Source organism: Theobroma cacao, chromosome 4, assembly GCF_053813885.1.
Source record: "Theobroma cacao isolate CCN51 chromosome 4, ASM5381388v1, whole genome shotgun sequence".
Taxonomy (NCBI): Eukaryota; Viridiplantae; Streptophyta; class Magnoliopsida; order Malvales; family Malvaceae; genus Theobroma; species Theobroma cacao.
The window spans coordinates 31,539,294-31,564,395 of NC_142642.1; the positions used below are offsets into that span (position 1 = coordinate 31,539,294).

A 25,102-nucleotide genomic window follows, 5' to 3' on the forward strand; every position below is an offset into this window, starting at 1 on the left:
GCATTATGCTTTAATTAAATGTGAGTTTACATAAATTCTAAATCTAAAATTATACTCTAATCGATTTAAGGCTCATTTCAACATTACACTCTTCATTCAATAACATAACATATCTAAACTTCAAATAAATTGAAAAAACAAAATTTTTTGTTTTTAAATTAATATGATAAGATTAATGACCTTGACGTTGAATTGGTTTCTATTTACATTCAAAAAATTGTATTCATTGAAGTAAAATATAACATTTGAACTTTGATATCAGAGAAATAATCTTTTATTAGCATAGAAGCCAAACTTAATAATGATTAGTAAAACTTGACTTGGATAAAATGACTCGTTTAAACTCAACTTGATTTAATTAAAGCATAATATCTAAAAAATCCTTAAAATTATTTAAGAAAATTCAAATAAACCCTTATACTTTTATTGTACTCAAATTTGTCATTTTTATATTACATGACATTGTTTGTGCAAATGGGGTTTTGATGGAATTTAAGAACCGGCAAAATTGACTTTAAGGTGAGCCTTTCAATAGATGTTATCTTTAAAACTTATTTCGCTTTCATCACTCGGTATGCAAAGGGGAATAATGTGAGTACCCTTAGAGATACAATGAAGCCAACATCTAACTTCATCTTGCACTTTACGAGAGTAGATCGCTAGATACACCCGAGGGTTTACAAAATTGTTTGACTTTATAGGCTACTTTCTACAGTAAGTAGATTATAAAGAATTTGGACGCTTTTGTAGTTGATGGGAACTTAAGTGTTTATGTTAATAGAACACAACATTTTTCTTGCTCTTGATTTTTCTACTCTTGTTTTGTTTTTGATTTGATGTGTCAAAATGGTTGGCAACAAACCCTTTATATAGGCTTGCAAGTCTTTTCTTCAAGCACACAACCCTTTCATTAAGGCACCATTTTGTCTAAAAGACATCTTCACATTTTGCCAGATATAACTTTTGGATAAATGTATTGTTTCAATAATCATCTTATGAAAGGATAACTATTCATTTCATAAAACATAATCTTTGAGTTATAATTTGAAACAATAACTTTTCATATTTAAACTTTTGAGCTATTTTGTTTTTCAATTTATCTCATAACTTTCGAATGTCATTGTACCAAGAGACATAACCATTCCCATGAAAACCTGCCAAAATCCAATAGTCACATTATTTCACTTTATGTGACACAACCTTTGAGCTAAGATAATTTTTCATTATGTGATATAACCTTTGATTTTCAAAATACACCAACAATCTCCCACCATTTTCAAAATTTCCAAATACCAACAACTTTGGGAATCTTATGCATAAATGAAGGTATCCCGCATATTTGAACCTTCATTTAGTGAGTGTGGTTGGTTCTAGTCTGAATTAAGTAGTTGACCAAGCATTGAACCATCGATTCTTCATTTGACTAGTTGAGTTACTAAACACACACAAGCTTCCTTGCTCACTTTGTATCTAGTTTTGCCAACATGTTTTATGGCCTTGTGTTTTGCATCCATTCATGAGTGCTGTTAGAGTCAAGCCTTTAGCTCCTACAAGTGGCCATACTTCCACTCACATAGGTGGCTTCCATCGAAAGTATTCCGTAATTATAGTACTTCAACATATATATGTTATGAGTCTATTAAGAACTTTGTTTAACTTTACCTTACACACTACGGGAATCAAGCACTATACACCTTGGGATGGAAAATATAAATTAGTGTTTGCAATCATCCATATGGTAGAACGGTCAGTACTCAAGACTTGCAGGTTGGCCACAAGAATCGAGGTGAGCTCCCACCATTTGAGATTTAGTTGATAGGTTTGAAACCTATCCTTTTTTAGGTCTTTATTGCCAAGTCTTTTTTCAGACTTTTAGTAAATGGATCCGTTAAATTTTCACAAGACCTCACATAACTTATAGTGACTATACCATCACTGATTCTTTTATAGTGACTATACCATCACTGATTCTTTGTCTTACAATGTTATGTCAAAGTGTAATATATCGACTTTTTCCATTGTATGCTTGATTATATGCCTTTGATACAGTTGCTTCATTGTCACAATGTATCAAGATTGGTGCAATTGGTTTAGGCCATAACGGAATTTCATAAAGTAAATCTCTCAACCATTCCGCTTTTTGGGTGGCAGATGTTAAAGTTATAAATTCAGCTGCCATAATGGAGTCTACTTGACAAGATTGTTTCTTAAACCCTAAGAAACAACACCCCCATCAATTGTAAAAATCCAACTAGTCATAGAAATATAATTCATTCTATTTGAGTTCCAACTAGCACCTGTATGCCCTTCTAAAACTGAAAGAAAATCTTAATAACAAATGTCATAGTTCTTTATACTCTTTAAGTATCTTAGAGCTCTATAAATAGCATACCGATGTTCTTTACTGAGATTATTTGTAAATCAACTTAGCATCCCAACCGCAAAAGTAATATTCGGCTTTATACAAACCATGGCATACATTAGGTATTCAATCACCTTTGCATATTCATTTTGTGCTATTGCTTGACTTTGTTAGGTATTAGCTTTAGATTAGAACCATAAGGCATAGTCATTGGCATACAATCTAACTTACCATACTTCATCACAATCTTTTCAAAGTAATGAGATTGAGACAATGTTAGGCTATTATTGTCTTTATCATTATTCTTATACCAAGACTAACATCCGCCACACCCATATTTTTCATGTCAAAATTCTTTTACAATAACCTTTTTTTGTCTTCTATTGGTTCCAAAGATTAACATGTCATCCACATGTACACAAATGATGATACCTGGAACTTACTATTGACACATTTATCAGATTGATAGATCTTGTAGCCATTAGCTAGCACAACCTTATCAAACTTTGATGCCATTGTTTAAGTGTTTGTTCTAATACATACAAGGGCTTTACAAGCTTACACACATTCTTTTTTTTTTCAATTGACATTATTGTACCTTAATGTATAATCGGAATGTCAAATTAACACATCAATGTATATGTTCACACAAGCATCATTGTACCTTTATTGCACAATAGGAATGCCATATCAATGATGTTGAATATCTAAATTACACTATTATGCCTTTGATGGTAAAATGGGAATGCACCATATATCAAGATGTTAAATTTACATATTGGCACCATTATATCTTCATGTATAATAGGAATGCCACATGCCGCACACTTATCACGTGAACCTTGATGGTATTTACATATTGGCATTATTATACCTTAATGTATAATAGGAATGCCACATGTCCACTTATCACATGGACCTGGATGGTATTTATATATTGGTATCATTACACCTTAATGTATAATAGGAATGCCACAAACCCATGCCTTGTGTCTTCCATCACATGACCTACTTTAGGATATTTATCTTTCTCATTTTGTTTGTGACTTCATCTTGGTTCCAATATTCTTCTGTTATTTGAAAATGATTATTAAGGTCTTCGAGAGATATCTTTTATTTTTTACACTTTAGAGTTTTCTTAGTGTCTCTTCATAATGGGAGAAGTATGTCAATTATAGAAGACACAATAATAACCTTATTCATATCAAGATCATATATGAATATAACAAAATTTTTTTTTCAACCAATATACATTTTTCATGCATATCAAATACAATATCATGCATATCAAATAAGGAAAGAAAACTTATCTTGTAATCTGATAAAGAACCATTTTGTCACATTCTTTGTCACCATCAAATTGGTCCAACTTTTGCCAATGAATAAAGTTTCCTCCTTCAAAGCCAATGAACTTGACAATGTTAGTGTATCACTTTTAAGAAAGCCATTGAATTCCAACACCACGAAAAATAAGTCTTAAAACTATTGGTGCAACTGGGGTTTAGATGGAATTTAAGAACTGGCAAAATTGACTTCAATGCGAGCTTTTCAATAGACGTTAACTTTAAAACTTATTTCACCCCCACCACTCGGTATGCAAAGGGGAAAAATGCATAGCCTTAGGGATACAATGAAGCCAATGTCTAACTTCATTTTGCACTTTACGAAAGTAGACCGCTAAATACACATGAAGATTTGCAAAGTTGTTTAGTCTTAGAGCCTACTTTCTGCAGTAAGTAAATTATAAGGAATTTGGACGCTTTTGTAGTTGATGAGAACTTAAGTGTTTATGTTAATAGAACGCAACACTTTTCTTACTCTTGATTTTTCTGCTCTTATTTTGTTTTTGATTTGATGTGTCAAAATGGTTGGCAACAAACCCTTTACATAGGCTTGCAAGTGTCTCTTCTTCAAGGATACAATCCTTTCATTAAGGTACCATTTTGTCTAAAAGATATCTTTACATTTTGCCAGACATAACTTTTGAATAAATGTATTGTTTCAATAATCATCTTATAAAAGGATAACTATTCATTTCATAAAACATAATTTTTGAGTTATAATTTGAAACAATAACTTTTTATATTTAAACTTTTGAGTTATGGTGTTTTTCAATTTTTCTCATAACTTTTGGATGTCATTTTATTAAGAGACATAACCATTCACGTGAAAACCTACCTACAATTTAATAGTCATACTATGTCACTTTATGTGACATAATCTTTGAGTTAAAATAGCTTTTCATTATGTGACATAACCTTTGATTTTGAAATAACACCAATAGACATTGGCGTGACATTAATGTAATATATTGACACATTATAATGAATGATAATATAGCACGTTGATATGGTATGATGCTACAATCATATCACATTTTTTACCTTCCGATTAACGCGACGTCAATACTACATGTATATAAATGATAATGGACTTTTTGATTAATGATAATTAATTAACTATTAATTATAAAAGTTTATTTGACCTAAAATAAAAAGTATAAAGATTTGATTAAATGTAATAAAAATAAAAATTTATTTAAATTTTTTTAAATAATTCAAAGGCTTTTTTGAACATTTTGTCTTTTATTAATAACTTGAACTTGAATAAATCAGACTTAAACAGCTGAATTGCCACTTCTAAAGGAAGTTATCAAATATATTATTGGTAAAAATATCAAAATCTCTTGAAATTTGATGGAAATTACACTTGTTTTTCATTTGTTTGAACAATACCTTTTTCACCCTTTGAAAGAGTAACGATGTTAATTACAAAGTTAATTTTAAACTAAAAAAAGTATATCCATTTGTTATTTTTTTTATTTCAGATTTTGTTATTTTTTTTTACTTTCCTTATCCTTTTTTCCTTTTTTTTTGCCCAAAACCAAGACCTTTTCATTTTAATTGCAAAATTATGAAATTTAATTAATTATATGTAATATGAAAAGATTTTAATTAATTTTAAAATCAATTTTAATTGCTGTTAAATTAAATTTTAATTAAGTTGAATTATAAATTCCATTAAGTATTAAACACATTAGATCAGATTATATTTAATTGAAAGAGTTGGAGGTGGGGAGAGAAAATAAAAAGCACAAAGCATAAAGAAAATTCGACCTACTAGATTCAAACCGGCAACCTAAGCATATCTAACAAGTTATTCTGACTACAGTCCTCCGCTCCACCAACTAAGCTAAGGTCAGAATTGAACGGGAGGTTGAGTGTATCCAATCAAGTAATTTTAACTGAAAAAAGTAGGCAAAAACAAACGGGAAGTTTAGTTTTAGATATCTAATAACTAAATTAATCGAATTTTTGTTTAAAAATAATCGAAATCGAATTGAATTTCATAAATAACTGAACTAACCGAAATCGAATTAATTCGGATACTTCGGTTTGCTTTTCGAAAATTGAACTTAAGAAATTTCTTTTTCTTGTTTGTATATATTTATTTATATTACAATTTTTTTATAAATCAGTATTACAAAAAATATTAAAAATGATGATAAATAATTATAACAAATAAGATGGATACTCATACAAACAATAACAAATACTTAAAAAAATATGGATAAAAATAATAATAAATAATTTATACTTTATTTTTCATACGAAAATCTCATTATACTCTTATTCAAATTCGATTAATTCAGTTAGAATAATTCTTAACCAAAACTGAATCGAATTAACTCTAATAACTAAATTATCTTAATTGAATTACTCGAAAAATCAAACTAACTGAACTAATAAAAATTTAATTCATTTTAATTCAATTCTTCTATTCGATTTGTATTTACGCACCCCTAAAAAGAAGTGAGAAGCGTGGTGGGAAAAGGGGATGGAGGGAATGATAATGTTATATTAAAAGGTTGCTTTGGTGGGCCGTCGCCATAGATGGGAATAAATTAAAACGGTATCCTTTTTGGGCATTTGCCAAAAGGTTTGGACTGGACGGAAAAAGGACGGGCCTTGAATTTTTTTTGTTTTAGGGTTTTAGGTTTGATTAACGTCAACCCCCTTCTCTCTGCGCTCTCTATAAATTGACTCCTACTCTTTCGTCTTCACCAAACTTTTCCCAGCCATCGTGCATCCCTCCCTCTGCAAATATCATAATAATTCTTTCTCTTTTAGGTACATTTCTCATTCTCTCTCTTTATGTCGCTCTTTTGTTTTTTTTAACATTAAAAATGAAGAACGTTGCCTGAATCATATCAGGTCTTACTCACAAAGCCTTTGGTTTGTGGATCTCTTTTTCTTTTTTTTTTTTGCATTATAGATATGTTGATAAATAAAATGTTTTCTAAAAGGAAAGAATCTATGCAGGTTTAGATTAAGGCTTTGTGGAGTTGAGTTTGAGGAATCAAATTTAATCGAATCTAAGTAAGTGGATCGATCGATCGGATGGCGTCCCTGGCTCGGTATCGTTTCTCGATGCTAACGAGGCAATTCCCTAACATGAGTGAGAGCCGCCGTTTCAAATCACAATCAGTAGATTTTGTTTCAGTCCCTCAAAACCAATCAATCCGCTTTCTGAACACCAAGATTTCCAATCCCAAACTTCAAATTCCATGCGCTGGAGGAGGAGGCGATGCAGATGGTGGGATCGGTAAGAGCGGAGGTGGTGGCGGAGGAGGTAGAGGAGATGACAATTCTAATTCGAATTCCAACTCCAACTCCAGCGACAATTCATGGCAGGGGGTTGGCATTCTGGGTCTTTTCCTAAGCGGCTGGAGAGATAGGGTTGCAGCAGATCCCCAGTTTCCATTCAAGGTTATAATGGAAGAGTTGGTGGGAGTCAGTGCTTGTGTTCTTGGGGACATGGCATCTCGTCCTAACTTTGGTCTTAACGAGCTTGATTTCGTTTTCTCAACTCTCGTTGTGGGTTCCATTTTGAATTTCACTCTCATGTATCTCTTGGCACCCACAGCCTCCGCTGCTTCTTCAAGTCTCCCTGCCATCTTTGCAAATTGCCCACAAAGTCATATGTTCGAACTGGGCGCTTATACCTTCATGAACCGTTTAGGGACTTTTGTCTTCAAAGGGACTGTGTTTGCCGCTGTTGGATTCGCTGCAGGCCTCGTTGGAACCGCAATCTCTAATGGGTTGATCAACATGAGGAAGAAAATGGATCCCAGTTTCGAAACACCCAACAAGGCTCCTCCTACCTTGTTGAATGCTCTCACCTGGGCTATTCACATGGGTGTTAGCAGCAATTTGAGGTACCAAACCTTGAATGGGATAGAGTTTCTGTTGGCCAAGGGAGTCCCCCCCTTGGTATTTAAGTCATCAGTGGTGGTTCTGAGATGCTTAAATAACATACTTGGAGGAATGTCATTCGTAATTTTGGCAAGGATGACAGGAGCACAAAGTGTTGAAGCGAAGCCAGCGATGGTTGAGGTTGGATCTGTTGCCGAGAAGGAGAAGTTGGTGGTCGAAGGTGACAACTTGGACACCAATCAGTCAACTTTCAAGTGATTTCAAACTCTTTTTAAAAAAAAAAAAAAAAAAAAAAACTCTGGGCAGTTTTAAGATTTAGGCGTTTTCTCCGCCTTTGTCTAGAACTTGGATGTGGCATGAGATCATAATTAATACTTGTAATAAGATCCAAAGTATCCGGGTTTGATTCCATAATAGTTCATCATGGGTAGGTTTAGATATAGCCCCTAGATTGTCTTTCAGTTGCTATTTCTCGTCATTTTCAAAGTTATAAAGCTGCTTTACCTCAACGAGGTAGACGTTACCATCTCCTTGTTTTTAACAGCCTCTTCTTTTAACCATATTGACCTGTTGCAAAAAATGATCCATGGTGCTTAGCAGCAGTCAGTGGCTTTTTAGCTCTGTTATTACAAACAGCCCTAGCATTGCCCGTGGACGGTCGTGAGGTTGTCTGGATCGAGGGGTGGCCCTGAAAAATCACGTCTTGATCATTCAACTGTCTTTTTTCCTCCTTCCATGAATGGTTTCATAAAGATTAGTTAGAAGGTTTATCTATTATATCACTTTAAAAAAAAAAAATGAAAGAAGAAAACTGTTCAAAGGAAACTTTTCTATTCACCACTGCGAGAATCTTTGAGCAATCTGACATGAACTCTGTCTCAATGTAAACATTCTTAATCAGAACTAAGGTCTCATGTGATTTAAAATCCAAGGGAAGCCCAACAAGCATTCCCACTCCCCGCCTTATCCGTTAATAATGTGTAGTAAGACGAAAAACTAGTGTACAATAGAAACCCCCATCTTCTCATGTTGAACTGTAAATCCCACTGAGGCCTTCGTTTATATCTTTTCTTCTCGAGATTCTGTTCCACAAACCAACAAGTAAACACTTCAGCAATATGTCGTACTTGAGTATTGTTAAAAGCACTATGGTGCTTGAGCACGATCATCTTATCTTACAGCCTCTGGAGCAGAATTGCAGTAAGGTGTGTGCAAGCACACTAACTTGGTGCACGTTAAACAGAGAGTAGCAAAACCAACTCCTACTGCAAGCCCACAACTGCTTTTCCGCATATCCAACCTCATTGCTCGTTGAACTATTCTAACAAAGCATGGGAGCAATCCTCCACATGCCAAAACCATCACATGGTCAAGACCGCTGTAGTCAATTCCTGCCAATATTGCTGCGATTGCAGATATCGGGCCTACAAAGCCAATAAGAGCAGCTGCTGCAAGAGAGCCATGCCAACTGTCAGTAGCTCCAAAGATGCAGCTGGCCACTGCCGCACCACGAGGAAGCCCATGGAGGGAGACAGGAAGGACCATGTGTCGACCAAGTCCATAAGCTTTTGGTGCAGCCACTCCTAGCGCAAGCCCCTCAGCCAGAGCATGGAAAGCCACTGCTCCACATGCTAAAAACGACTTAAGTGTGAGAACACTCACAGGAGATCCTGTTACTGACGGTAAATTACTTGAAGAAGCTCTTTTGTTACACACAATCTTCAAAATACTAGAGCTTGAAACATGGACAAATGCAGCGCCTACAATAAGTAGTGACATAAGCGGGAAGAATCCCATCTTAAAAGACAGAAGTAGTTGCAGTGGTCGCCAGGCACCAAGGATGAAGGCAATGCCAGATGCAGCACCCATGAGAAGGGCATGCTGAAGGCGGAAAGCAAGAGCAAATGCAACAAGAACAAGGCCACCCAGTAAAGGTCCAAGACCAAAAAGCAACGAAACAAAGAAGCCAGAAGCATCCTCAGAACTGAAAATTTGATAAAAATATAATTAGTTAATGAGAAGAGACAAAATGAAATCACAATAAAATCGTAAATAGTAAGGTTGGCATTTAAAAAAAAAGATGGCCAATATTGCATCAGGGGCAACAAGCCCACACATCAAGCCTAAAACAAGCTACATGATCAGGCATCCGTAAGAATCAACTTAAATGGTCATATCACACTAAAACAACCACGACCAAGACATCAGAGAATTCTACAAAAATGGAAAATAGGCTCTAAAAGCACAAAAAAGCATAATATTGTTATAAAAGTTTTGAAATCTTCTGTAATATTCCAAAGATTATAACTCCAGCAAGATGCAGGATAGAGAATAGCAAGGAAACCCAAAGTAGTTGCATTTACTCATGCAATGATGTTATATCAGGCCACACACTCTTCTCAACAAACTATTGTTCAAACAACTCACTTGTAGTCATGACTGAAGTTCTGGAACAAAGCGCTTAGAGCTTCCATAAATGCTACTGAAATTGTAGCTGCTGATGCTACTGGAGTCGGAGAAGCTTCCTATTAAGAGAATGGTCAAACAAGATTAGTCTCTTCGTATTTACAATTTGCTATTTAAATAAAGTGGTTTTAGCCTTTTAAGCTTTGCACAAGAGAGAAACTGAAGAGGATGGCAGTTGTAGTTATTCATTAGCATAACTTGGGAAGTTCTTTACAGTGTCCTTGACAGGATACAAAGCAAAATAGAACAAAAGGTCTTGAAAGATTATTGCAGAAGCAAATCCTCATCCTTGAAGATCCAAACATATATTTTAAGTGCAATAAGTGAAGTCACCTTAAATGCATCAGGAAGAACCTCAGCAACGACCATCCAGATCATACATCCAGCAGCAAAACCAGTACAAAAGGGAAGGAATTTATTAAATGCATCGGCACATATGAAAGAAGGAACTGCTACAATGGGCTGCAAAAAAAATTTAAAGATAAGGGAATAAACAACTATTTGAGGAAATAGAAATTGCACTCAAATACGAACAAAACTTTAATTGATTTACCCTCTCATAAATCTGAACCTTAATATTTTGATTTTTATTCTTTCTTTTGCTAATTTCAACAGATGACACCATCATTTGCTATTGTAAGATCAATCAAGCATGCACTTGACAGTTTGTAAGAAAGGTTTCAATCACCCAGAAAAAGAATTGGTTCTTCACTCATCATCTGTTGACAATGGATCCTCCATTTAAAATACTTACCATGGTCTTTATTTTAAACAACCTTCCTACTTCACCATTGCTTCTTTTACTTTTCTTTCTAAACCAGATCTTGAAATTTCTAAGTTAGAACTGCTTTCCTTTGACATGGATAGATACATTCAAAGCCTGACAAACAGTATTAAATGATTAGATACCTGTGGTAAGGATGTAATTACACTCCATAGCATTGCGTTCTGTGGAGAAACACCCCTTGATGCAAGCACCATGCTTACGGCCAATCCCTCTGGTATGTTGTGTACAGCTATGGCCAAAGTAACCAAAAGGCCTTGAGTAAAACCTTTTGAGCCAGCAAAGGAAACTCCAACACCAGAGCCCTCCCCAAATGAATGGAGGGTCATAATCCCAATGACAAGAACAACTTTAGTTGCTTCTGCTCCTTTTATGTCCAGCATACTTACTTCCCCGTATTGTTCAAGAAACTGAAACCCAGAAATGATGGTAAACATTATAAGATGTACATTACCTACAAATACAAAGACACACCACAAGAATACAAGTTAAAGAAAGAGCATTGTATATGACATGCAAAATCAGCAGCCTTAGAGTCTCGGCAGAAGCACTACTGATCCTCTTCCGTGATAAGTGAGAAAAAGTGGAAAACCTTTTTTATTTGCAAGGTCTGGAATGGAACCTTGACATCATAACATGTTTGACGTGTGTCTATAGGCATTGAAGGTGGGGCAAGAATAGTGGCCCTTTATGAGAACCTAGGTATATCACAATTCCGGTTTATTCAGACGTCATATTAGTCCATTTAAGGAATATAAATTAGCATGGCTATTTGGTTGAAAAGGAAAATAAATTAGCATGCCTATTTGGTAAAAAAAATAAAGAGGAGATGAAAATAGAGGATGGCGGAAGAAAGCAGAGAAGCAGATAACGGTCCTACAATGGCATTAGATCAAACTTAATAACTGAAATTAGAGACAGTGATCACCTTCTTACAAAGCAAAATAAAAATGCCACCTGCTAAGATCCCAATCACAACCCAACTTCCAGCACCATGTTCCTGCCCTTCCTGTATGAGATCAAAACTTGCAGCCAACATGACCCCAGCAGCCATTCCATTGCATATCCCAGCCCACTGAGGATCGAGCTCCACAAAGAAAAAAGGAACTGCACCTAAACCAGTTGCTGCAGCCATTGCTAATGTAAAAAGTGCAACTGTGGACACAGAAACTCTGTTGTAACTACCCTTCCAGCCACCCATTGCATTGTCGTTCTCTTCAAAATTTCTGACCTTCTCTGTACCTGTGCCATCGATAACATTGTTCCCTACATTTTTGTGGGGAGCTTTTATTCTTTGTGAAATTTCATTTTGACCATCTGCTGTAATGCATTCAAGGAAGACCACGAGGAAGAACAAAAAGAGAAGCAGATGCTTGAATCTAAACTGCATTGTCTTTATCATCCCCACAAATCTATCACCAATAATGAAAGTTATTAATCAAATGGAATTCCCCTGCTCGGAATCCAGAAAAGTCAGAAATCAGAAGTAGGAAGCCGATCCTGCGGTATGTTTGGAAACGCGCCTGAGCAACATAAGCTGCGATTAAAAAGCAGAATTTTCGTGAAAAGCCAAGTTTTGTCAACGAAATGACTCAAACATGACCTGGAAGGGCCATTGAGGTTTGACAACAAGAATAATCGGAAATAAACTACGAAAAACAACTGTAACAAAAATCCTCCGGAGCTACAGTCCAATACATTTGAGACTAAAATGAAAATTAGATGATCTTAAAGAAACAGGGCATTGTCATCTGAAACAATCAACCTGATCATCATTTCAACTTAGCAGAAACTTCCCAAGATAAGAAAATCCCGTCAAAAATCCAAAACCCTAATTGATAAGATGAGTAATCAAGACCCTAACATGAACCAAGATGTATCCTTAAGAATCCCCACTTCCCCAATTCAAACAAAAAACTTCTTTTTTTTCCTCTCTCTTTCTCTCGGACAGTCCTGTAAACCTAAAACGAAAGGGAGTGAAACAAATTGAATGGTGGACAAAGAAAGACCTGAATTTTGCGATCAATGACAGATTTCACAATTAATAATTTGATAGAAGAATTAAAACGAAAAAAGAAAACCGAAATCAGATAAAAAAAAAACCCCCCAAGAAACGAAACGTACCTGCAGGACAAAAGCGCTTCCAAACAAACAATCGAGCTTCAACGATTTCTTTTTTTTTTTTTTATTTAAATTTCTTACAGGAAGAAGAGACAATTAGGTTCCCAAAGAATAAACCCTACTGTGATCACATAAATCAATTTTTAACTTGTTTCATTTGTGCTAAAATAGTCAAAAAAGAAATGATCGAATAATTGAACAAAATAAAAACAAATACAAGTAGTGCGTAATTTCTTTTTCCAACAGGAAACACAGAAAATGTTATGTCAGACTCTCAGAACGCTGTTTTCCGCCGCTGATACCCAAAACCACCAACTTGAGCGAATAAGCTTTTTCTTTTTTTTTTTAAATTATTTTATTTTATTTGTCAGTCACCATAAAAATAAAAAATAAATGGATAATGACGTCATAGAACCTCTTGACTTGAGAGGGTGGGAAACCGGAAACTAATGTTGGAAAAAACCAGCTTCCAAAGCATTTGACCCGTTTGAATCAATTTTTTTTTTAAATTACTAATTGTAATAATTAATTTTTTTTCTTGAGTTTTCATTAATTTCTGATAATTTAATCGGTAAAAATAAAAGGTGAAAAGCAATAAGCAATAAGAATCTTGTCTTGTGTTTTAATTAAATTCTAATCATTTTATCCTTAAAAATAAAAGGTAAAAAATAATAATCAATTGTGTAAGCGATTTAGGATTCAAATCCTGTCATATACGAATTTAATTTAATTTTATATTAATTAGTATAATTATATATTGATTTAATTATTTAATTTAATTCATTAATTTTTTATATAAAGCATAATATTTTTATAATGATAATTTCTACATTACTTATAACTTCAAAAAGAAACAAAAATAAAATGTAAAACCAATTACAATATTAATCTCTATAATAAATACCGTATAAAACATTTTGTTATTTAAAAAAATAACATAAAAATTTGTCCAATTAAAATAAAATAATTAATTAAAATGGACACTCACGTTGTGACCAGAGACGAGATGCTCGGACGTGTAAGGCCCGGCTAACTAAAGTCAAGAAGAAGTACAAAAAACCTACTACCAAGACAAGATGGGTAGGACGTGTAAACGCGCGCATGATAAAGTCAAGAAAAGTAAATTTAAATTATTAATTATTTTTTTAAAATATACCTAAAAAAATATGCACCAATATTTCAAATTTCTTCATAATTTATAAATTAAATACAAACAAAACTAGTGATTAAATACGCACTAGGCTTACTCTAACAAAAAGGGGTATCATGAAATATAGCTACAGCATGTTTGGTTGGGAAGTGACTGAGTCATTCTTTTTCTATTCCCAGTGAATATTTATTCCTTTGTATGATTGTCAAATTATCCAAGGAACATTTCCTTGTAATCTTTATTCCCCAAATCACTCAAAATAAAAAATTAACTAATCCCAACCCTCAACGATATTTAGAATTCAATGGGTGGGAGAATAACTTTTACAGTTAATAAGACAAAAATGTTTTTTATAAAAAAAAATGGAAAAAAAAGAATTTAAAATAAAAAGTTTAAATTTTTTATTATATATTATAAAAATTAATTAAAATTATTAATTATAATAATATTAAAAATTGTAAATAAATATTAATATTTTAAAATTAATGATTAAATTATAAAATAAAATATTAATTTTTTGAAAATATTAATATTTAAATTATCAATTATTAATATTTTAAATAAATTATAAATATTTAAAAAACAAAATAAATATAGATGATCATATTTTATAATAAAAAGTTTAAGTTTTTTATTATATATTATAAAAAATTAATACTTTAAATTTAAAAATTAATTAAAATTATTAATATTTTAATCACAATAATTTTTAAATTAAAAATAAAATATTAATATTTTAAAATGTTCATTCTTAAAGAATAAATAAAATATAAATATTTAAATATGTTAATATTTAAAATATCAATTATTAATATTTAAAAAATAAAATAAAATAAAAATAAATAATCATACATTATAATAAAAATATTTTCATCATTTTTTATTATTTTAAAATTATTTTTTACCAATAAAAAACTACAATAAATCATAACAATAATTTCTATTTTATTTTATTTCATCAACCAAATTACATAATAATATTTTTATTTTATTATTTTCCTATCTTATTCTATTCTTACAAAGTCCCATTCTACTCAAAATCCCTAATATTCAAAACACTAGCATATTTACATTCCTATAGTTTCACAAGAGGTTTTACGTTGTTCTCTTCTCATCCGTTGGCACCAAAAGAGTTGGCATGAATGAACAGGTGATACTCGATAGTATGTGTTCGTCTAGCCTGTGCTCTCAGCGGGCTGTGATGGAAGGAATAACACCACTGATAAGATCACTTCCTGACACATTCGATGAGGAGACATACGGGTCCCTGGTACTATAGGATGAGGATGATGACAATGACTTGCCAGATAAGGAAATTAATTCGGAAGAAACGGAATCAGTCTCTGGCATCATCTTGAGCATGTATTCTAGCTCCCTGACCACATCCAACGTCGATGGTCGCTTCTCTGGCTTGTCATGGCAACAACTGAGGGCTAGACCTACAAATCTCTCAATGCATTCAGAAGGATAAGAACCCATTCTACCGTCTATTAGAGAGAACATCATGCCTGACTGATGAGCCATATTCACCTGAAGATTGAGTTCAGATTAAATAAGAAGCTTTAAGGAAATACAAGAGAGGAACGATAAGATTGACCAAAATTGTAAAATGTGCAAGACAAATGTTGTTGCAGCTTTCAAACAAGATTCAGTTAGGAATATAGAGAGGACTATGCAGGAAAGTACCTCCCGGACGATGTTTTTGCCATGTGATATTGGTTGCATACCCGTCAACAGCTCCATGAAAACAACTCCAAGGCTATAAACATCACTTTTGTCAGTCAACTTATGGGTCAGAAAGTATTCTGGATCCAGGTAACCCTGCGGACAACGAGAGCAATAAATAGTAAAAATTCAGCAATGCAATATGGTGACTAACATGTAGAAGTTTATGTCTAAAAGAACGGGACCCGATCTGCACATGGAAGTCTATGCTTAACCGATAGTGCAACTGAAATCTAATCTCTCTGGAAGAAAAAGAATAAACTTCACTTCTGAGTTTAATATACCATATATCATATAATTTTCTGTGACCTGATTAATCCGACAATTTTTCCAATAGTTTCATCCTACAACGAGTCAAATATAATGTATAATGAGATGGCTTTTAACCATGTATCACTGACAACTCCAACTTAAGTCTAAGACAATCTTTCCTATAATATCTTTGATGAGTCCCGCTAAACAGAGCCAAACTCACAGGTGTTCCCTTCACAACTGTGGACACGTGATCCGGCACAGTCCCCTCATCTTCCAGGACCGGAGCTAACCGTGAGAGACCAAAATCAGCAACTTTTGCATTAAGCTTGGAGTCAAGAAGAATATTGCTGGCTTTGATATCTCGGTGGAATACAGGAGGATGTGCTTCAGTATGGAGGTAAAGAATTCCCTTGGCTGAACCCAGTGCAACACGTAATCTCATTCCAAAATTTAGGGTTTCTTTAACTTTAGCTGCATATCAAGGTTTACATCAATTTTATGAGCTAAGAAGAGATTTTGAAAACATATCAGCATCAGCATATTCACGAGCCAAAAGATTCAAAAGAAAATTGATTCATACCGCTTGGATATTTGACCTAAAATCTCCAGCTCAAAGAGCTAGGTTTGAATTTCCCCACTTCAAAAATAGCACATGACAAACTATTTGGTTTTCCCAAATAAACAAACACCTCAAAAATCTAGTCCAATTCTAAAATGAACTAAGTGTAATCTTTGTATGCTAACACCAAAATTTTTGATAATTTGTTAACACTTCATACATAAAGTAGAAGTATACAAAATAAGGAGCATAATATAAAAATTGAAAGGCAATAAATCCTGAAAACTTCATACCAGAAAGCCAGTCCCTCAAGGTGCCATTGGGCATGAACTCATATACCAACATCTGCAAATCCACCAATAACCCAAAGATATGAAGTACATCTCTAATTAAGTCACACCTTATATACCTAAAAACTGATGAATACCCTGCTTAGACTTTTCAAAACCACTTCATAAGGACACAAAAAAATGTGCATGCACACCCCCTGACCCACACACACAAGTGACATAATACAGGTATTTATTGGTCAGGACCACAGGAATATACCTGTTCCCCTTCTTCATCACAGTATCCAACCAATGAAACTAGGTTACGGTGATGCAACCTTGACAAAAGCTTTATCTCTGTCAAAAATTCATTTTGTCCCTGCAAAGATCCTTCTTCTGCACGTTTTATGGCAACAACTGTTTTATCGGATAAAGTTCCTTTGTACACTTTTCCATAACCTCCTTGCCCAACTTGAGTTGAACTGTTAAAGTTGTCAGTAGCAAGAGCCATTTCTTTAAATGTAAAGTTTTTCACCCCATCAATTTTCATAGAAACCCTTGACGCTGCAAAGTGAAATAAGAAATTTAGACTCATTTTCAGTGATACTTAGAGACTATATTATGGGGACAAAGAAAGACTTAAATAGTTATATTAAGGAGCTTACAAAAACGTTTTCTTGACATTGCAAGCTGGTGTCTAGCATGCCTTCTTGTAATTAGAATTGTTACTACAGCAGACAGTGCAACTGCACAGGCAACACCCGCGCCTACAATGGCTAGCAAAGTGCCCATCCTAATACCCTTACTTTCATTCTCCAAGTTCCCTACAGCAATAACAATCAAATAAGGCATCATTAATAATAATGATAATAATAATAAAAGGAAGAAACTGTCATAGAACTACTATACACAAAATTAATCTATCAAATAGCTCACTGTTTAATTCTTAGAATAAAATGATATACATCCACCACATTTCCTAGTTACATTCTAGCTCATTGTACCAAAGGACAGGCTTGCTTTTCTCAAATGTGTACCATTTAACATGCCAAAGCAGCTTGATTTTGCTCGTATTGGTTATCTCATTTTGTACAAATAGATATTCTAACAATTTTTATACCAATTTGATTTCTATATATCTAGCAGAGCACTCTCAACATAGTTAAAAGTGAAATTCAAGTTCTGTCCTAAAAGGTTCAAGCCTAAGAATATACAGTTTTTGGTAGCATTTATTTATTTCAGGCTAGTAATAAAAACCAGCTTCTCAATTACTACTCTACCTTGTCATCTATACATAAGAAAGCATTTTATTCCATTAACTACTACAAGAATGCAAGATGAAATACATACTCTCTTCATAAGGTCCTAGTAGAGTGAAGTTAAGCAACTCATATGGTCCAAAAACGTCGTTACGATGAAACTTCCATGATGAATAAAAGTCTCTGATTCGCTTAACTTCGCTATTATCAAAAGCATGTGAGCTTTTATTATCGATACTAGGAAAAAGCTTCAAGTACATCCATAGACGTCCTTTTTCCCAAGAGTATGTATCAATTGACATTTGATATAGGCTTAAGTTCAAAGAACTAGTCATGTACACCTCAAATGGCTGGATATATGGAGGAAAATAAGAAAAACTAGGGCTCTTCAGACGATATCCAATTCTGAGAGGTGCTGCACAGAAACATGGCACAGGAGATGCTGGGATATACTCATAGAAACCGTCTGTAGGGCACTCTTGAGTTCGGCATTGCACTGGTGAGTTGTTTAAGTATGTAGGCATCTCTCCGGATTCAGATCCACAGAACAGGCTTAAATTCAATAAGTTTGCATTATTGCAGACAGGATTGCCTCCAAGCCTAAAGAAAAACTGCTGAAACTGTAAGGATTTGAGAAATGAAATTCAAGACAATGCATGACAAAGGATGACCTTTTTTTATTAATGCGCCAATTATTTTCATTACAACTGAAGGTGAGAAAAGAAAGAAGAGAAGGGAAATAATTTAAACGTGTAAGTGGGAAAAGAGAAAATGTGCTATGAGCCTAAGATGTAACCCATTAAACAAGACAATGCATGGAAAAAATATTTAAGAAACAACATATCCTGTCATTTTCAATTATGAGCCATTTCTTCTGTAGGTTGTCTTAAAATCTTAACAACTTTCTAAAGCATACATAAATGATACAGGATAAAGAGAAGCTGACTGAAGAATTAAATTATCTCAGATTTGATTTAATCACTTTGATGTATTGTTATGGGTTTTATTGTAATTTCTAATATGTGGAGTACTTTAGGTTTAGCTTATAAGTAGATATGTTGTTTAAGTTTTTGGTGGTTAGGATTATGAATTTGAGATTTTGGAATATTGACTATTGAGCTTTTCCATTCTCCTGTTTTTTTATCCCCTAATTTCCTTTGTCTCTCCCATTTCCCCTCTAATTTTCCGTCCTATCTGTATCCTAGGTCAATAAGTTTAAACATCTATTATTTTTAATCAACCTTATATTACCTTGAAAATTTGGTTGTAAAGGAAATAAATTAATTGTGCTACATGTAATCTCATATGACAAATCTCATAGCTGCACATGGTCTTGCTCATACAGCTTTTGATTTGTTTTAAGTTCATAATCTACAAATTGAGCAAGTTGATAATGAGATCTATTGACCATTGCAAATGGCCACTTCTATTACCATTATCATTAAAGAATTAATGTAAAAGGCAATGAGTTTTTTTTAATTAGTATTTTGTTATTTTACTATAATACATAGGAGGCTACCGCATTGGTAGACTCTCTACTTCTCATCTTCAATGTATTCTCTCTTTCTCTTTAAATTAAGATGGTATCAAAGAAAACACAATCCCCACCTATTGAATCTCATGTAGTACACTTGTCCTACCTATGTGTGAAATACATGCCATGTGATAGTTTGTTGTCTCTACATGCAAGGGGAGTATTAATGGTGATAAATCCCACGTTAATTAAGTTTTAGAATATCTTGACTTGAGTCCTTCAACATAAGAGAGCCCTCTTTGCTAATTGCCAACTGGTTTAGGTTGCATTGCTCGTCATATATTTCATATGACATTCGAGCACATAGGAACTCCTATGAATCAGATCTTATATATTAATATGCTTCATAATAGAATTTGACATGGTATCAAACTTTTATTTTGCAGTAAGTGTGTTAGCCAACTTTTGGAATCTTGAAAACTGTAATAGGGATGCTATTCTATATATCTAAAGATATCTCAAAAGTGCTCCAAGACATGGCCTACTTTAGAGAAACCATGATCATCTTCAAGGAAAGGGTTATTCTGATACAGATTGTGTGGATCCCCATTTGAGATCTACCACTTACATATTTTTGTTTGTTGGAAGAAACTTAGAGTATAGGAAGAGTTAGAAACAAATAGCAAAGAAGTGTTGATAATGAACCGTAGCAAACACCACTTGTGAGTTGGTTTGGTTGAGACACATATAGGAAGAGCTCAATTTTAAGCAATCAAGTCCTATAACTCTCATGTGATAATCAAGCAGTCATTCATTAATTATTTATATGGAAATTTTAGTAAAACATTTGGAAAATCAAATGCATAAAAGGAGTTGTGTGAAAAGAAAGATTTATGTAAGTCTATAATAAATAACTTTGAAAAGAACTCAAAGATTAATGAAAATGTTAATAAGAAAAATGAAGAAAACTCTGCGGGCTAGGAAAGAATTATAGAAAGACAGCATGGCCATTTAACCCTCCCCCTCCCCATCCATGAACCCAAGGGCACAATAACAGTAAAACTGTTAATTTTTAGGTATAGTTTACTCAAATTTTCACTTTACTAGCAAAACATATTTTGATAGATATACCAACTAAAAACAAATTAAACAATTAGTTGACTGAGGCTAAGGCATGATTCCAGAGATATAAGAAGTTTACCTCAAGGTAACATTCACCGGAGGATTTAGATGTCCTTGAATGCTTGAGAATGAATTGTTTCTAAGATCCCTGAATTTTGAACGTGCAAAGAAAGGAAAAATATTATCAATATATTCTATTTCATAACTACATTGCTTTGCAATGTGCATGCATGAATACAAAGCTCCTCAAAGAAGTGTAATGGTTTATGGTTAATGCGAGTTCTCTAATTTCAAGATCTTACAACGTAAGTTTAGCACTTGTACTGAAGGACATATTCTGCCAAATGTTGGTAGGGACAGGACCTGTCAGAAGATTGTTCTTGACTGATCTGCAATAAACCATCATTTAGATTCTAGACTCTGCAAATATATTTGCCCATTAAAGTCACAAGAGCATCATATTTAGATATTAAACAAGCATCATTCCATGATAGGAAACATATAGCAGTTTTCATATGTATATAGATTCTTACAGTTCCTGAAGTGAAGGAAGGTCCGAGAAACTTCCAGGGATAGATCCGTTTAGCTGGTTATCTGAAAGATCACTGCAATTAACAAGAAGCAATTTTAGGAATTTGTCTTCATTGCGTTTTGATATAATAATCAAAAGGACAAATTTCAAAGATTAACTTATCATTCGGTTTAAATATGAGGCAATTGGGATATCCAGATTGAAGCAGTTGAAGATTGACAAGAGATGCTTTATTTATTTTTTGAAACAGAACAATTGATAAGTTTAAATTGGCAATTTACTTACATGGTTGTCATATTCTCTGAAAGCTTATTTGATGGTATGGGTCCAGTAAGATTATTCCAGCTGAGATCCCTGGCGCATAAGTGCAGAAACAAGAATAAGACTTCTGAAAGTCTTATTGCATAAAATAAATGCAGCCCATTAAGGTAAATATTAAAGACCTCACAATAAATTAAACAGTAACCCAGACGTACAGATATCTAAGGCTTGATATCCTGCTAAGATCAGGAACTGCTCCCTGCAAGCTGCAATTTCTAAGACTTCTGAAAGTTGCCACAAGAAATAAAATAGCATCAGCAGTCTTGAGCAGATAGGTGCAAAATATTGCTTGTACAATTTTTTCCATTGTATTAAATACGAAAGCAAGACAGAATTAATCAGGAGAGTGAAAAGTAGGTTATTTCAACATTAGACTTGATGTATTTCTATCTTAGGAGCAATTCCATGGTCTTTATGATTTTTCATTTTAAATCCTAATGACACAAAATCACTACCTTTGTAAGCATCAGCATTGCTACTACTTCACTAAATAAACGGCAAGACTAAATGGTTTACTAACACTCACAATTTTGCTAATCTGGAAAAGTTCCCATAAGAAGCTGGAATATCAGAGCCATTGAAGTTGTTGTTATCAAGCTGGCTGTGGTTATGAAGAAAACAATTAATGTCAAGAGAATTGACAGCAATCTAAGAAAAATGACACATGCATGCTTATCAAATTATGCTATTTAAAACTTTAGTAAATGGCCAGCACTTGGTATGATAAGAAAAAGGAATTACATCAATAAAGAAGCCAGTTAAACCTGGAAGATAATGATCAATAACTAAATCACATAATGGGGAAGATGATTGAAGGGAAGAAACATACAGTATGGCCAGGTCTGGTATGTTCGAGAATTCTGGTGGGAGATATCCAGAGAAGTTATTACTATCCAAAAGCCTGCGGAGAATCAAAATTCATATCACCAATCACTCACCACAAAATAAAAATAAAAAATATAGATAACCATGCAAAAAATTCAGAAAAAGAAAACCACATATGTAGGAGAGCACATTTTATATGAACTTACAAGTGAACCAAAGTGGATAACTGAGATAGCTCAGGGGGAATTTGACCACTAAGTGAGTTGTTGTTGAAGTGGCTGCACGTTACAAACAAGCAGATAAGATACAGAGAAAAGTCTTAACCTCCTTGTTAAGTTAAAATAACATTTAGCTTGTAGATTCACTTACAGATGTTGCACACTGCCCAAGTTGGCATATGCTTTTGGTATTTGGCCAGAAATGTTATTCTCATCTATTTGAAGTCTATTCAGATTTGAGAGGTAGCCAAGTTCCTCTGGCAAAGAACCCGATAATTTGTTTCCGTTCAAGAGTCTGCATACATAAATGCCATGCAGAAAGTTAAAACCAACAATCACTGTCAAAGAGCCATTCATGTAGATATTAGAACAACTTTGAATAAATTTCGCACCATAAATTTAGTCATGGGCTTATATTGAGACAAGAATAGAATTATGAGAAAATTCCTTTTTCTGTCAAGTATCCCTTCTGATCCATCTAAAAAAGATATTTGCGATTAACTAAAATTCCTTTGTTGAAGAAGAAGGAATAAGAAGAATCCAACTTACAGGAGTCTTAAGGTACAGATATCATCTTAAAATGGATATTTGTGATTAACTAAAATTCCTTTGTTGAAGAAGAAGGAATAAGAAGAATCCAACTTACAGGAGTCTTAAGGTAGAGATATCACCTTAAAAAAGATATTTATGATTAACTAAAATTCCTTTGTTGAAGAAGAAGGAATAAGAAGAATCCAACTTACAGGAGTCTTAAGGTAGAGATATGTCCTATCTCCTTAGGTATACTGCCAGTCAATTCATTCCACATGACATCTCTTCCAGAAATAAAAGAAAATTGGTGTTAGCCTCAGTGGAAATTGATCAGGAATGGTTAAGATATATTATATTTCTCAACTCACAGTGATCTGAGATGAGAAAGTTGGCCAAGCTCAGGTGCTAAAGTTCCAGAAAGATTCATATTTAGTAGCTGACTGCATCAATTTACATAAGGCAGTTAGCAACAACAACTGTACATGTCCAAGCTTTATTGATAATCAATAAAATGAATAACGCCGAAAAGAAGAGCAGTAACCCAATTACAAGTAGATGTGGAGAATGAAAAGATTGGTAAGAGAAAGCGTACAGCTCCTGAACATGGAAGTATCCATCACTCCCAAGATTATCAGAACATATAACTCCAGTCCAGTTAAATGTGCAAGGATCCCCTTTTTTCCAATTTCTGAGATTCTTCATGGGATCAACTAATTTCTCCGTCACTGCCATCAAAGCACTAACTGCAATTGGAAATGAAACATATGCTTACTTGAACATAAAAGGGAATTTAGCAATGTAATAGTAGTAACTAATAAATTCCTGGCTGCGGCTTCAAAATTAACATTATTAGTCAAAAGCAAAAACATGTATTTCACACCAAAACATGCTTAGATGGGAAGGGAAGCAATACAAATTAGCCTTACCCGATAGTACGATCCAAAATTCTATTATAGCAGAATCAGACAGAAAAGAAATAAACTCGATACCAACTTGATACAAGTACTGTGATAGGATTGTTACTCTTGCTATTATTGTTATTTGGACAAATTGGTTATTTCATATATAATCAAGGTCAGCTATGATATTTGAGACCCTATATATACGCGAAAGTTATTTAAGCTGCACCCAGCATAAAAGGTGTTGATATAGAAATTTCTATGTGTTAGATTACAGCAGCCATAAAGAAAAGACGTAGCTTTTAAGATTATTGTTGGAGTTATGGTCGAAGAAATTTTTTTTTTTTTTTGCTTTTACTTTTGAAGAATATATCGAAAATTAAGAAGAAGCAAATGATGATTGGTGAGAAAATCATTTCTCACCTTCGGAAGGATCTGTTATCTGTGCAGCAGCAAGGAGCAGCAGCAGACAACAACACCACAGCCACAGGCCCAGTATGCAGTCGCTCACTCTCATCATCATCATCTGCCAACTTCAACTAATCAAATATTGAAAAAAAAAGAAAAAAAGAAGAAGTTTCCCAAAAAATACTATGAAATTTCTATCTCTTACTACTTTCTCCTAGTAGGTTGGGAAAGGTAGAAAGAAGGAAGCAGAGGCAGAGGAGAGTGACTAAGATGCGGATAGCGCTTAGTTTGAAGCAGAGGCAGAGGAGAGTGAATGAGATGCGGATAGCGCTTAGTTTGAAGCGTCGCGGCTACAGCCTTGGCGTTCGGAAAAAATCAATTTGAATATTCATGGAGATGGAGAAAGCTGTTGACTTTCCGCTCTCAAAAGCATTGTCGTCATGGTCCGTTCATCGACATTTCCCCATCAACTGCCTCGGAGATATGGACAGAACCCGTTTCGATATCTTTTCCGTTCTGTCCTCTACCTGCTCCCCCTCGACTTCCTAGGACTAACTAACCAACCATTATGGTTCATCAAGCGCGCGTGGTGAGAACCGCCGACTG

At 33.9% G+C, this 25,102-nt stretch overlaps 3 protein-coding genes across 5 annotated transcripts; 1 reads left to right on the top strand and 2 right to left on the bottom strand.

The window, feature by feature from the left end:
- The first annotated feature begins 6,337 nt into the window (after window positions 1-6,337).
- On the top strand, window positions 6,338-8,104 carry LOC18602179 (alphavirus core family protein (DUF3411)). 2 transcript variants are annotated; one of them, XM_007033400.3, is made up of 2 exons: window positions 6,338-6,492; window positions 6,685-8,104. In XM_007033400.3, exon 2 carries the CDS (start codon window positions 6,763-6,765, stop codon window positions 7,834-7,836), a length of 1,074 nt encoding a protein of 357 aa, XP_007033462.1. In that variant the 5' UTR covers window positions 6,338-6,492; window positions 6,685-6,762; the 3' UTR covers window positions 7,837-8,104. The 2 variants fall into 2 exon arrangements, with proteins under 2 accessions (XP_007033462.1, XP_088661464.1); XM_088805338.1 differs by lacking the exon at window positions 6,338-6,492 and adding an exon at window positions 6,555-6,576.
- Window positions 8,105-8,390: 286 nt separating this feature from the next.
- LOC18602180 (ZIP metal ion transporter family) lies at window positions 8,391-13,284 on the bottom strand. Its single transcript, XM_018119424.2, has 6 exons — window positions 12,953-13,284; window positions 11,757-12,365; window positions 10,954-11,238; window positions 10,378-10,506; window positions 10,006-10,103; window positions 8,391-9,562 (listed from the first exon to the last, which is right to left on the bottom strand). Exons 2-6 carry the CDS (start codon window positions 12,228-12,230, stop codon window positions 8,749-8,751), a joined length of 1,800 nt encoding a protein of 599 aa, XP_017974913.1. The 5' UTR covers window positions 12,231-12,365; window positions 12,953-13,284; the 3' UTR covers window positions 8,391-8,748.
- A 1,743-nt stretch (window positions 13,285-15,027) lies between these two features.
- Window positions 15,028-24,857, bottom strand: LOC18602181 (putative LRR receptor-like serine/threonine-protein kinase At1g06840). Of its 2 annotated transcripts, none has more exons than XM_018119422.2 (21): window positions 24,702-24,857; window positions 24,512-24,614; window positions 23,782-23,932; window positions 23,558-23,629; window positions 23,402-23,473; window positions 22,810-22,953; window positions 22,647-22,718; window positions 22,445-22,516; window positions 22,142-22,216; window positions 21,771-21,839; window positions 21,580-21,639; window positions 21,296-21,367; window positions 21,065-21,151; window positions 20,842-20,910; window positions 18,258-18,766; window positions 17,573-17,731; window positions 17,188-17,471; window positions 16,932-16,983; window positions 16,300-16,550; window positions 15,786-15,920; window positions 15,028-15,629 (listed from the first exon to the last, which is right to left on the bottom strand). In XM_018119422.2, exons 2-21 carry the CDS (start codon window positions 24,612-24,614, stop codon window positions 15,288-15,290), a joined length of 2,850 nt encoding a protein of 949 aa, XP_017974911.2. In that variant the 5' UTR covers window positions 24,702-24,857; the 3' UTR covers window positions 15,028-15,287. The 2 variants fall into 2 exon arrangements, with proteins under 2 accessions (XP_017974911.2, XP_007033464.3); XM_007033402.3 differs by having other exon boundaries at window positions 21,580-21,648; window positions 24,702-24,856.
- Between the last annotated feature and the right edge of the window lie 245 nt (window positions 24,858-25,102).

What these genes read in the sequence shown, in the direction of transcription:
- LOC18602180 (XM_018119424.2), bottom strand. Translation starts at nt 12,230, where the DNA reads ATGATAAAGACAATGCAGTTTAGATTCAAGCATCTGCTTCTCTTTTTG. An exon ending in TTATTTTGCTTTGTAAGAAG is followed by an intron (nt 11,239 to 11,756) that starts GTGATCACTGTC and finishes TCTGGGTTTCAG; the next exon opens with TTTCTTGAACAATACGGGGA. An exon ending in AACTTCAGTCATGACTACAA is followed by an intron (nt 9,563 to 10,005) that starts GTGAGTTGTTTG and finishes TCAAATTTTCAG; the next exon opens with TTCTGAGGATGCTTCTGGCT.
- LOC18602179 (XM_007033400.3), top strand. Translation starts at nt 6,763, where the DNA reads ATGGCGTCCCTGGCTCGGTATCGTTTCTCGATGCTAACGAGGCAATTC.
- LOC18602181 (XM_007033402.3), bottom strand. Translation starts at nt 24,614, where the DNA reads ATGATGATGATGAGAGTGAGCGACTGCATACTGGGCCTGTGGCTGTGG. An exon ending in TCAGAGAATATGACAACCAT is followed by an intron (nt 21,368 to 21,579) that starts GTAAGTAAATTG and finishes TGTTAATTGCAG; the next exon opens with TGATCTTTCAGATAACCAGC. An exon ending in CTTCCTTCACTTCAGGAACT is followed by an intron (nt 21,152 to 21,295) that starts GTAAGAATCTAT and finishes GGTTTATTGCAG; the next exon opens with ATCAGTCAAGAACAATCTTC.